We start from the raw sequence: 13,880 nt of genomic DNA on the forward strand, positions 1-13,880 counted from the left end.
TGGGTTATTCCCATCAACAAAAAATGAAAAGCTAAAGATTACATACAGCCAACATTAATTTAAATACACCAAGCACTTTGCATGATATGGACAATTTCCTCCCATGTTGTCCCAGGGCGGGAAGATTCCTATTCGCTGGACAGCTCCAGAGGCGATTGCATACAGGAAGTTCACCTCAGCGAGCGATGTGTGGAGTTATGGTATTGTCATGTGGGAGGTGATGTCATACGGAGAGAGGCCATACTGGGAGATGTCCAATCAAGATGTAAGTTTGAGGTGGCATTTTTATGAAAACTGTTTGTGTGCATTCACTGCATGTTGGTTTAATTTGTCTTGTTTAACATTTATCTTTTTAACCTTTGGGTGGTGCATGGAAAGAAAGCAGGACTGAACAAGGGCAATGAAATTGTTTGCCATATGACTCACATGTCCAGTAGTTTAGTTGTTTAGTAGCTGTGTTGAGGAGCTTTCAGTCATATGATCTTTAGCAGCAGATTGAGTTTGCTCAGTTCATCAATCAACAATCTTTATTTGTAAAGTGCCAATTAATACCAAATATCTCAAAACACTGAGTAGGTAAAATACCCTCCTCTTTGTTATATTATACAGTATTATGTTGTTATTATATTAAATACCTTACCTGTGGTTATATTATCTACAAAGACCAAACATTAAGCTCAATGAGCACAGCACTAAGCAACATTTAACAAAGTTACAGTGGCAAGAAAAAAAACTTTTAACAGGCAGACAACTTGAGCAAAACCAGACTCACGTTGAAGAGCGATCTGCCTAAACTGTGTTGGGTTTGGAAAGTGGGATAGAGGGAGATGCAGAAAGAAGGAGAAGGAAAGAAACAAACAGAGCAACAACAACAATGAGGAAGAAGAAGATAGATTTTATAGTTATAATGGTAAAGTATGTGTAGTATTAGCAGTAACAGTTCAAGGCAGGATTGGTCATTCTTTCCAGATACACTTTTTAAGACTTTGGTTGAAATTGTCTTTAGGCCCTGACAGAATTTAATAATTCATGTGCTCTGAAAAAGGAATAAAGAAAATCAGTCTTCTGTAGCAGTTGTAAGGATGTAAAAACTTCGACCAATGTCTGCCACGAGGTACCAATTTTAATGAACCAATCATGCCTCCCTGTCTCCCTGCTCGTTCTCTACCTCATGCATGCATAATTAAAGTTGAACAGCTCTTAGATTCACAGGCCATTGCCCATTGTTCTACCTTTCTCACTTACATAAACTTTTTATTAATCCATAACTTATTTCAACTCAAAGGTCATGCGTCCTGAATAAATTGCATATTTTTACATTTGCACCTTGAATTTAGCAGGTTCCTTTGGTCTGCCATTCAGTATTCATTTCCATTAGTGTAGCAATTGTTAGAAGAAGGCTTACTGCATTGTTGCTTGGGAGTTTTAAATGTGGATAGAAATTGGGAAGGCTGTGACTGATTCCATTGAAATGAATCTGTTACTGCAAAGTGCAGACAATGGCAATGAATAGCTCTAATGGAAACACACACACAGATATTATGTCAAATAGTGAAAGGTGTGTGGAGGCAAAAGGTGAGTGCAAATGGAGATGAAGTGCTTAGTAGAACAATATGGCAAGCAAACAGGCTGTTCGTTTACTTGACGCACTTCTGAAGCACTGTTCTAGTTTCTCCACAACTCAAAGAACTTATCTCTAAATAGTCATCCCTTCTAAACTTCTGATTATTGTAAGAATCATATTACTATTCAAAATATTTTCCATGTGCAAAATGGTAAATGGACTTGAGCTTGTATAGTGCTTTTCTAGTCTTCTGACTACTTGTGTCCAACAGAAGTAACTAATCCCATTCATACACATGCATAAGCCACCGACGAAGCAGCGGGAGCAATGCGGGGTTACGTTTCTTGCCCAAGGACACAGAGCGGGGATAGAGCTGGGGATTGAACCATCCAACTCCGGTTGAGAGACGACCGACTCTTACCAACTAAGCAACAGCCGCCCCTAAAACTGCAACACTTGCAAATGTGTAACTGTTTAATGATGTTCTAGCTGTAACAAGTAAGCTCTGCTCAGCAAGTACCCAAATGTACAGCAATCCTGTGACATGACAAAGAGTGAGAATGTAGCATTTGATTCAGACACCACACACATGCATTCATTTCCCACCCACACACACACACACACACACACACACACACACACACACACACACAGGCAACATATGCACACACAGCCCTCCAGTGACCTCTTCATTCCCCTCCCCTCCTCCTTCTGGTTATTAGGCTGCCTGTCTCAGAGAAGTCTAGAGCGAGGGAAGAGAGGAGAGGAGGATGAGGGGAAGGCAGAAGAGACGTTTGATGTTTAATTGAAAGCGTTATGCTGGATTTTCTCTGATCTACGCCAGAAAGTGCAGGCTCTCACACTCTCTTTCTCCGAGCTCTCTCCTTCTGTTTCCCTTCTCTGCTTCTCTCTTCTTTTTTCTCTTTCTCTCTTTTGTCTCTCAGAAATGCAATATCTGTCTGTATTCTTCCTTGCCTCTTCACCTCCTGCTCTTTTTTTTTTCTTCTCCCACCTTGGCCTCTCATTTTCCTCCTCTGATCTTTCCTCCCTGCCAGTCAGCTACAGTATGTGAATTTCTTCTCCCTCTCAGCACGTAGCAATGATTTAATGCTGCGCTTCTATCTTACGCTTTGGTGCATGTGTACGTGAGCTTTCACGCATTCATGTGTACTGGAGTGCTATCACGTTAGTCCTTTGTGGGAATTTGACACAAGTTAGGGCTGTCATGAACTCAACAAATCAATTCCCTCCAGTGTCTTGCTCTGGCAGAACTAGGCTAAGGAATCCAGCCTGCTTTCTTCAGCCGGGTCTAACAGAGAGAGCCATGTTTATTTATTATTCATTCTACTCAATTTTCCACCCCAAACATATCTGTCAGTGAGTTCTGCATAGTTCAAGAGAACTGATTCACTGGGTTTTGCAGTGTTTCAAATGAACAAACTTTGCTTTTACAATGTGTTGCTGTCCCCACAGAGTATTCCTTCTTGATTGCTTACATAACAGAGGTCTGACTGAGAGGTCAGACAAACAGCAGGTGTGGATATCAATGGGGCTGGCAGGAGAGGAAGGGAAAAATGTGTGCCGTTTGCATTCACACATGCAGCTCCTCCTGCAGATATCAGGAGTTTTTGAGGAGTTTTCAGCAAGTGTGAAAGCCCTGGAGAATTTCAGCAGCAGTCCTACTAGTATATTTTTGTATGCCGTCTTGTGGACTGTCCCGCAGGGTCTCCTGAAAATGAAAATTTTATTTTTGTACCTCCCTGCCTCAGGAAACTACTGATGTAATTTAGCTTTGGTACTAATTTAGGTTCATTAACATGGATGTGTATTGCTGATGTGTTATTTAAAGTGTGTGTATACTTTATGAGACTTCCTCACAGGGTTAGGGTTAGTACACCCTCTGCAGATTGTTAAATGTTGTTCATTGTGTGGACTAACCTGTCCTAGTCCAGAGTCACTTGAAGAAACTGATCATGAAAGATCAAGTTACTTATTCAAAAGACCAAAGATGGACATGTTATAGGGTGAGAAACAGTCATAAACATGTTCATGAAATTGTTTAATGCTCAGGACGAGTCAGTTTATAACTATTGCACACCTGATGGGATGATGGATGAAGTTATTTCTGTCACTTGAGGACTTTATGAAGTCTTGTGAAGGGTTAAGCATGTGTTTTTATGTAATATTAGATCATTTTAGGAACTCTTTTCTTACTAATTTCCACTTACTTAAAATGATATTCAGGGCTCTTGCTCGTCTTTCTCTCTAAAGGAGGATTGAGTCTTACAGGGAGGTTTTAATTATCTGGCTTGTAACCCCATATCTTCTCCACCCCTGGGTTTTAACTGGGTATTACTTTCTAACCCTTTACCTCCATATCACTACATTTCTCAACTTCTAAATTGTAAGCAGATCTTTTTTTAACTATTCTGTATTGTGTCCTTGCCTCTCCTTAGGTAATTAAAGCGGTAGAGGAGAGCTACAGGTTGCCAGGTCCTATGGACTGCCCTGAGGCTCTGTACCACCTGATGATGGACTGTTGGCAGCGAGAACGCAGCAACCGGCCCAAGTTTGATGAGATTGTCTGTCTACTAGACAAGCTCATTCGAAACCCCAGCTCATTAAAAAAACTTGTCAACTCCTCACACAGGTATGAATTCAAATAACAAAACAACATATTTATTTGAAAATACTTTTTTTTTTTTTTTTTTTTTTAAATGTGTGGCCCTTTCTACTGGGCCAGTTTTGATTGTTTTTAAACATAAGGGATCATAAGCCACTGGCACAGAGGCAATCTCAGAAGTCCCTTTGTGGGCTCTACACCATTCTGAAAAAAGGTTCCACCTGTTGACATAAAGTGCCCTTGTGGACGGTGCCCTCCAGTCCATTATGGACCGGAATACTGCGTTGTCACAAGCACCTAGGAGTGGTTCAGACCCCTCAAGGGCCATATCCAAAATTGCAGGCGCTCCGGGGTCAGATGCCAGATGCTGCCCCCCAGCTGAAAGAGCAGGTCCTGCTGTTTCGACAGGCACCATGGAAGTCCGTCCAGCAGCCTGCGAGATAGAAAGTCTGCCACCACATTCTGTGGCGCTGGCAGGTACATGGCCCTGAGGCCGACAAGGCGAGGGAAAGCCCATACAAATAGATGGTGCGCCACCTGCAGCAGCCGGGTCGACCTGATGCCCCCTTGGTGATTGATATGGTAGATAGGACAGGAACTCGATGAGTGGTAAATGCATTGCACGGAGCTAGAGCACATTTATGTGCTGCATAGCCTCCTGCGCTGTCCAACTCCCTCTCACTGCTCTGCACTGCCTCTGGACAGAAACTCCCTGCATCTCCATGGCCGCAGAGCAAGGAGACTTTGTGCACCCCGGGATCTAAATGGAGGCCATTGGTACAAAAAAGGCCCAGTGGCACCACTGAAGTTACAGGCGTCAGAATAGCCAACAGGAAAAGGCTGTAACCTGGTGGCAGCCAACCCTGGACCTGCTTACCGTTGGCTGAGAACAGGTTTCGGAAGCATGAACGGAAGCGTCCACTGCTCATTGAACAGAACTGTTCCCACAGAACAGACTACAGGAAGCACTTGTAGACAAGGCATCCTCATCCCAATTGTATCAAGCAGGATGTATTTTGATTATGTGTTATGAACATTGAATTAGACTATGTGATGAATATACAAAGCAGAGAAATACTGAGTGGCATTAAAAGGCTCTGAGAGCTTTCAAGCAGCATACAAATTACCTTGTACGTTGCAGAGAAAATGGAATAATACCGTAAGATTTTTGCTCCTTTCTCCCGCAAGGTTTACAGTTACATGCACAAATGGGAACACACCTACTAGAATGTCAAACCCAACCCCCTGCAATAACATATGGAAGATAAATTAGATGTAAACAGGACGAGTGATTGCTCCATGTCATTTCTGTTTTAGCTACAGCCTGGCGGATATTGTTAGCTAGCAAGAACGTTTTTTTTTTTATAGCCCGGAGAGCTCTCTTTGTTAGCTCAGAGGGTGAGTTGAATGACAAAAGTAGAAAACAATTATAGCGTCAATGCTGCATTTTTCTTTTCTTTTTTAAGCTTCACTGGTAACTGTCAGAAGTTTGTAGCCCTTGGCTTTTAAGAGATGGTTGACTGCACAACACATTACACTTCTTAAAATGTTTTATAATAATGTGAGAAGTGGCTGGTTACAGTAAAGCATTAAATGTGATAATCTGTCATCGTAAAAGAAGATAGTTTCGGAAATAATCTTGATGATCTTGTGTTTTGACATGATTTGCCTCACTCTTTCTTCTACTGTGCTCTCTTGATTGTGCCAGGGTTTCCAACCTGTTAGTGGAGCATGCCAGTGTAGAAGGGAACTGCAGTACTCGGAGCCAGACCATTGGGGAGTGGCTTGACTCCATTAAGATGGGTCGTTACACTGAGCTCTTCATGGAAGGTGGATACTCTTCACTGGAGACAGTGGCTCAGATGACATCCGAGTAAGTCTGCTCCTTGCACAAAAAACATAAACCAGTTGCCTACTGTGTAATCTTCCCTTACAAATTGTTTGGATTTTAATTACTCGCGATCAACAGACCTTACTGTAATCCATTTTTATACCGACTTTTTACCCAGTAGAATGTGGACTTGCCAGTAGAAGACTTACATTTAGCAGAATGAGATGAATTTAACTTTAATAGTATACAGTTTTATATATTATATCAGGCAAATAAGAGAAGCAATATTCACTCAATGTTCAGTGACATGAGAATGCAGGATCTATTCAAATGTTTCAAGTATGTGAAAATGTTATAACAAGCCCATATTTTATAAAATCGAGGGCCTCCATAAAGAGCATTCGTTTGACATATAAAAACCATTATAGGATTTTTTTTTTAGATTTGATTGCTTACCTGTGATAAGAATTTACAAAATAATGTTATCAACATATTGGAACAAAAATAGTAGTTTTCCAAATGTTTCCAAAAAGAAGGTATAAAAACAGTAATATTTATTACCTGCATCATATATTTCTTTGTGTTAGCAGATCAAACAAGGGTCCTAATAAATAAGTACATGTTGTTTGCTGTTTTTCAGGGATTTACGAAGAGTCGGAGTCAACTTAGCTGGACATCAGAAAAAAATTATCACAAGCATTCAGGAGATGAGAGTCCATATGAACAACATAAACTCTACTGTAAACATCTGATGCATATGTAGAGGCAACCTACACACAAAGACACATACTTAAAAACAAACATACACCCAATTTTTGGACCTAGTATGATGAAAAAACAGAGATTTGCTGTTGGACCTAGAGCAGCATAGCACTTTCTATGGTTAAGGAGACCCCAGTGTTTTTGGATCTTATCTGGAGAAAGCACATTTTGTGGTGCTTTTGTATGGAGTTTGCTTGTGTTGTCAAAGTGGATTTTTGACATTGCAGCACTTGAACCAAACTGTTCACTGAAGCTGAGTGGTGCATAATGAAAGGAAAAAGATGAAGAGCTAAACTGAAGTAAAACCAAGGGAAGACTATTCATTTTAATTATTTAATTTTTGTGACTCTTTGAGATTGTGAAATTTCTTGCACTGCTTGGATTCTCTCAGATCAAACCTGACACAAAGACCCCAGATCTGGCTTTGAGACCAAACAGCACTTTTTTGACAGTATCACAAATATGGAAGTTTTCATACAGCAGGCCGCAACCCTTACTCAGTCAGCTTGTCTCAGGGGATCTGAACCCAGTGGCTCTGAACAGTACCAACCTTTTCTATTGGAGTTTTGTCTGAAATTACACTTCCATTGACCAGTCAGAGAATTGAGTGCCATTCACAGGCAGGGTTAACATGTAATAATGAACAAAGGAAAAAAAAATCTTCATTAGTTTCAGCTTTTGCTTTTCCATGCTGATGTACTCCGGAGTGAGCGTTTCTGTCTCAGGCAGGACTTCATGCAACAAGACTGAAGTTGTAACCCAGCAACTCAGCAATGATTCTTCCTCCTGTTTTGCTATACAGTATGCTTATGAATATCTTCCAGACCAATTTTTCAGTAGGCTGAAATTTTAAAAAAAAAGTTATTTACCAGGTCTTGTTGCCCTCCAGATGAAAAGTTTGACTAGACTTTAGTATAATCCATAACTTTTCTTCTGCATGAATGTATTACCTTACACATAACACTAGGTTCAGATGCAACAAAAAACTGGTCTATTTTTATTGATATGCCCTCAAGCGGGATATCAATTGGCTTTTAAAATGTTGGTCCTTACAACTAGCATCTGAATTAAACTTAAAAAAGATTCATCTGACTTTTCATTATCCTTGCTCTAAATGTATGTAGGGGTATGCAGATTTAAATTTAAATTGCTTCATATACAATAGATACTTTGCACAAGTTTAAAGGGAACTTTGTCTCAGATTTCAGGTAAATATCATATAGGCTCTCAAATTAACATTTTGAAATCAGTCACTTAGAGTCAAGCAGATACTATAGCAGAACTGATCCTTCATCCAGATTCTCATGAACCCTCATGCAGGCTCAGAGACTGACCCTCAAATGGAAATAAGATAATGTTCGAAGGCACTTCCCAAAGGATGCAACTGGAAATCTCAATCAGAAAGTCATGGAAAGTTAAAGTAAAAACTGATTTGTCACTGTCATGATGGAACTACCACATAAATTCAACTGAAAATGGTCAACCAGATTCTGCTGGGTCTGTTTGCTTGTATTGTAGAGAAACCTTTGCTCGGATTCCAATGGAATATCTCTTCGATCCCATGCAGCCTTCACTCAAGAGTGCACTCAGATTTTCATGGAGCCTTCACTTAACCAACAACCTTCAGGTACCACACAAAACCCTCAGCAATTTGTTCAGTCTTTCTCCACCATGTCTGCCACACCACCATAAGCCTCACTCTTAAAGGACTGCTTGAAAGAAAGAAGGCAATATTGGTCAACTTGATAATCATTTATTTATTAAAACTTGTTTATAAAAAATATGAATGATGTGAACTGTTTGTGTTCCATCATAATCCTCTCTTTGACTACTAAGAAGCTTTGTCTACATGTCTTTCATGTATATATTGTATTATATATTTAAAGCAGGGAGCATTGTTCCTGTCTACCATCGTGTAGACAGGTCAGCTTTGATTAAGGTCTCTCAGAGTAGTACACATTAGTAAATCATGACAAATTTTCTAAATCGGCATTCTTGCTACCTAGACCAGGGCGCCTGTCAGGTGAATGCAACCAGCATTACTGTCTCCACATATGAAAGCTGCAAAATGTATGCAGAATTATCAAATATTCATGTTGTTTTGTTGGTGATTGTCTTTTTTAAAATTTTGCAAGACCTAATATTTTTATCTCCCATAATGAGGCAGCAATAAATACTTTGCTGTCTCTAAATAGCCAGAGAAGTGTACACAGGGATTGTTATATGAACTTCTGGTATGGTTTAAAAGTATACAATGATGTCAGCCCTTGCTTTACTTCTCCTTGGGATGGTATGTTATGCATTGCTGCTCAGTGCTTTATTGCTAAAACTTGAACCCTTCTCACCATCGTGTTCAGGAGTTCTGACAGTATGTAGCCCTTGATGTCAACGAAAGGTAACACATTTTTTTTTTGGTTTTACACAACTGTACTGCTGGTGTTGTGGTTTAAGAGTGGAGACCAAATGAGATTGTAAAGCTAGTTTTATAAGAGGTGGTGACACTTTACTTTATGAAAATCATAGAAACGCACACAAGAAGAATGTAAGGTTTTAAAGGGGTGTTTCACTTTTTCAGAAAATAATTCTACTTTTCAAACATGCACACCTTCATGTGTGTTCAAGAGGAGTCAAAGTAAATGTAGCTAGATAGCCAACCTCCTTGTGGCGTTTAAGCTCTTACACTTGCCAACAATGATCATACTTTTTGACCTGTTTCTTGACAAAATGTAGGTGGGGAATCATCCCAACAGTGATTTTTTATTGGTATGTGTTTTAAAGGCAAGATGTTATACAAGTAAAAGTAAAAGTTTGATTACAAGATAAACATATGTTTATCTTTCAACATTCATGACTTGCTCCAGCTCATATGTAAGACTACAATTCAGTCTGTATTGTAGTTGAATTGTGAAGAACAGGGGCCATTTAGATACTTACGTGGTTTCCCTGCAGAAGTGGCTGGTTCCCAGCAGCAGGGTCCTTTTTAATTCAGACAGGTCTTGTGTTCAAAATGCAAACAAATCTATGGAAGTAATACAAATATGCTTTGTCAACTATCCCCAAGCAGATCTTTAAGTGAGTTGGGGAATACATTATTGATATTATATTGACATGATGCAGCTGTTATTTCTGATAGTATCAGGTATGTCCTGTGAAAGAAAGATTTAATTAAAATGTCCTTAGTCATATGAATACCATAGACACTAGATGACATCAGTGTTTTTATCCTACCAAAATTTTAGTCAATTGGATTTTTTACAACCACCCATTTCAACTTGAAAAGAGTACTTAGGGCATGAAAAATTGGTGAATATTCTGACCTTTAAAGTGCCTCTCTTCTTTAAAGCACCATTATTCCCTCTCCCACCAAAATGCTCTGCCCCAATTCTGCCCCATCTTTCTATTTATTTCCTTTTTTTTGCCAACAATATCTACAGGCAATAAGAAGAATGTCAGACAATGTGTATGTTGGAACTAATTTAATTTGCACTTTATGAGATTTTTTTCACTTTCTGACTAAAACTTTCAATAGATGGCTGATTTTTTGTGAAAAATATTTTTCTCAATGATTTACTATAATTACTATGTACCCTTATGCTGATTATATCACTTAAGTATATTGCCAATGCTTCCCAGAGGATAATTAAGAAAGCACAAGGCATTGGTAATATTTATTTAAAAAAGCAAAGCTATATAAGGAAAACTGAAGCATCAGTGATATAGAGCACTGTTTTCTTGTGTACGGCACATTGATACACCCCGAGAATGTAAGTACCTGGTTGAAAAAATCTTAAGGGCAGTGAGCGTTTGATATGATTTTATAAATATTCAATTGCACTAGCCTTTGATGTCAACAAAGTCAAGACCCAAATTTTATCTGAGTGTTTGTTGCATTCAGCATTACCACTGCTAAGTAGAAAACTATGAGGCATTGATTTGTTGTCATTGTGGTTTGGTGTTGTTAGCCTAAAAATATAGAAAGACATATTATTGTAACACTTTTGCAATGAGGCCATTTTTCCTGATCATCTCTTACAAAGCAATTGTCATTTATCAGGTTGCAAAGGTAGCCTGCTTTGCTACCTTTGCAATGTAGCAAAGCAGGCAAACCAGCAGAGACTACATTTACAGTATGGATTTGTGTTTACTTGACAATGAGTGTTAGAATGCCATCAATAGCAGCAACTGATTTTGTGTCAAATTCAAATGCAAAACTCTTTGATTGAACTTTGATTTTATATCAAAAAAAACAACTCTGTTGTGTGAAATTGACTTGCAAAGTGGATAATATATTGTTTCACATGAAATACACAAACATTTTCGCGGTTTGAAAGAATTTTAGTAAATGTACACAAGCAATACATGATGTTGATAGCAAAAATAAATGTGTGGAGGTATAACGTCCATAAAGAATTGCAATAACATCTTAACGAGATTAAGACACAATAATGAAAAACATAGTGTCAGTGTCCTTAAAAGGATCAGAGAAGAAGCAGAAACAGTAATGGGGCCAGGACAACTAATTATTGTTTATAATAAGCTGTTTGAGCATTACTTAAAGTCATTCAGAATGAGCTTCAATTGAATCAGATGTTCCAGGCAAGAGTTAAAGGCACAAGACTATTCATGTCTGGATTGGTTGCAAGATGTTTGTAATAATATTAAGCAAATTTTACATCTCTAGCTGACATCTTTTCCATGGCTACAGCCAATAAGGCATGTGAGCATTGTAATATGTTGCCATTGACAAACTCATTTTTGGGAAAGAAACAGTTTTCCATTAACTAGTTGAGGGCTTAAGTATTTGCATCTGGTGAAATGGTATTGGGGACTCCAGTGTTGTTGTGTGATGAAAAGTTGAAAGTGGGAAAAATACTTTTATTACCAATGGCCAGCCATCTTTACAACGTGTATTTAACTTCTCAGGAAGTGGAAATAGGTATATTTATGTGGTCATGACACAGTTGGTCTTGATTATGCAGTCATAGGTTCTTCCCCAAGTCAAAGACAATGATCATGTTATCATTAAGTCACACTTAAAGCTAAAAGAACTGAATTACTGTTTTGTGATTCTTTGAAAGCACATTAAAGATACTTAGCAATTGTTGTGCTATTGGTTCGTCTTTGAGACTATTGTGTATTATGTTTGTGTTGATGTTTTTGTAGTGTATAAAATGCTATATTTTTACAATAAAACATTTAAAAAGCAACTGTCTGATTTGTGATTTACCTTTAGCAAGTTCAACTGCATGAAAAAACACATTCTTAAATAATATTACACAATTGTAAGAATCTAAAAGTATTGATTCAGGCATTCATAATCCTCAAATGATGAATTGTGATGCTATTGGTGATCCCTTTGCTTGTCATTTTTCCCTGTTGTCAGAGGAAAGCAAAATATGATTACAGCCAATTATTCTTTATACCCATCGTTATATATGTCAATTCTTTTTTTCTGTTTACTGCTGTCCACAGTAATAGCCATGCATGTATTGACTTAACATTATGGAAAGGCACAGATGTCTGTTCTGCAAATTTTTAATGTTGCAGTTTAGGCAGTAAGGAATGGGGCATTTTCTAACTGTTCATGAAGTACTCTCTGGCTTCAGTTGTGTGCAATTTGGATAAAACTGTTATTGTTATCTATATGCCCCAGTTAATAGACAACATTTGATGTTGTTAGGTGATGAGCAGTTTTTCTCTTGTATCTCTGGTATCAACAAAAGAACATACTGATGAACAGAAAACATAATGTAGCAGATTCAATACATGCACAGAGAACACACTGGTCACAAGGTCCATCATCATCCATCAGTCGCAGGATATAAATGTCATTAACTTCCACTCACTTGTGGTGAATTTTCCTTAATATTTCCTGCTGTATTCTTACAACAGCTCACACCAACTTCATAAGTAAAATTTACTATGAGGCTGCCAGGAAAAATTCTGGGTAAAGCTGTAGTGAAAAAATGTGGCTGTTTGTTTTCACACACGCAATTCAACTCTGACAATGAATGGAAGTTTTCAGGAGTTTTGTGCATATGTGAATTTTTTATTTTTTTTTGGTAACAGTTCAAGTACTGCCCAAGTTAGAAAAGACATCATTAATAACACAGCCCTGTCTCTGCTGGGCTATTTAAAAGTTAATAGTGAAGGTTAATATTGTCAGTGCATCATGGCTGACAAAATGATCCAGTTTATCACTGGTTTACAGTGATAATGAGCTGTGAGGTTCAGTAAAATTCATGAGGTTTTAAGACCTGATGATGCAAGGCCTGGCAACAATGTGTCTGTCGGATGAATTAGCTGCTGATGTCAGCAGTAAGCTGTTATTGTGTGATCACTCACATTATATGTGAAAGCCTTGCCACAAATAGTGAAATAAAATCTGATTGTTTAAACCAAATCACAAACAGAAGGGTCATGGTGGAGTATATTTTATTTGAATAGCTATGATTTTATTTTACGAAAGGGAATAACTGCGTTTGTTTACAATACAACAAAAAATCTATTTCAATCTATTTATTCATTTTGTGATAACCTTCAATCATCTGTGAAGGTGATGTTCAGTTCTTACCGCTCTACAGTAGTTTGTGTGTGTGTGTGTGTGTGTGTGTGTGTGTGTGTGTGTGTGTGTGTGTGTGTGTGTGTGTGTGTGTGTGTGTGTGTGTGTGTGTGTGTGAGAGAACATGTCAAATCAAACTGGCTGATCTCTGGGGGAATCCACAGCCTGCACTCATCAAGTGTATAAAGGTGAAATTTGCCATAACACCATCGGTGTGGCTATTACTGAAACCTTTGTATCAGCAGCTTTAAAAAAAAAAAAGGCTACAGGGTATGTGTGTGTATGAGTGTATATGTGTATCTGGACTGAACTGGGGCTATATAATTCCACTGGTGCTGACTGTAATTGTTCCTGGATGGATGGACAGCTAGGTTTCTTGCTTTGGGCAAACCGGGCTGTCTCTATATCATCATCCTAACACACCGGCACACTTGCTCTCTGCTTCTCTCTGTTTTGACCAGTTTCTTCTGCTTGACTGCCACATGGATGTACATTTCCTTATCATGTATGCCATTCCATTTGTGACTCTCTTCCTGTC

At 38.6% G+C, this 13,880-nt stretch overlaps 1 protein-coding gene across 1 annotated transcript in view; it reads left to right on the forward strand.

Moving 5' to 3' along the window:
* LOC132992413 (ephrin type-A receptor 5) overlaps nt 1–8,263 on the forward strand; it is a 51,447-nt gene extending 43,184 nt beyond the window's left edge. Inside the window, exons 16-19 of the mRNA XM_061061673.1 lie at nt 116–265; nt 4,021–4,214; nt 5,896–6,060; nt 6,659–8,263. Coding sequence (XP_060917656.1) covers nt 116–265; nt 4,021–4,214; nt 5,896–6,060; nt 6,659–6,770 — 621 coding nt within the window. The 3' untranslated portion in view covers nt 6,771–8,263. The remainder of the gene's footprint in view (nt 1–115; nt 266–4,020; nt 4,215–5,895; nt 6,061–6,658) is intronic.
* The last annotated feature ends 5,617 nt before the right edge of the window (nt 8,264–13,880 follow it).

This window comes from Labrus mixtus, chromosome 17, assembly GCF_963584025.1.
Source record: "Labrus mixtus chromosome 17, fLabMix1.1, whole genome shotgun sequence".
NCBI lineage: Eukaryota > Metazoa > Chordata > Actinopteri > Labriformes > Labridae > Labrus > Labrus mixtus.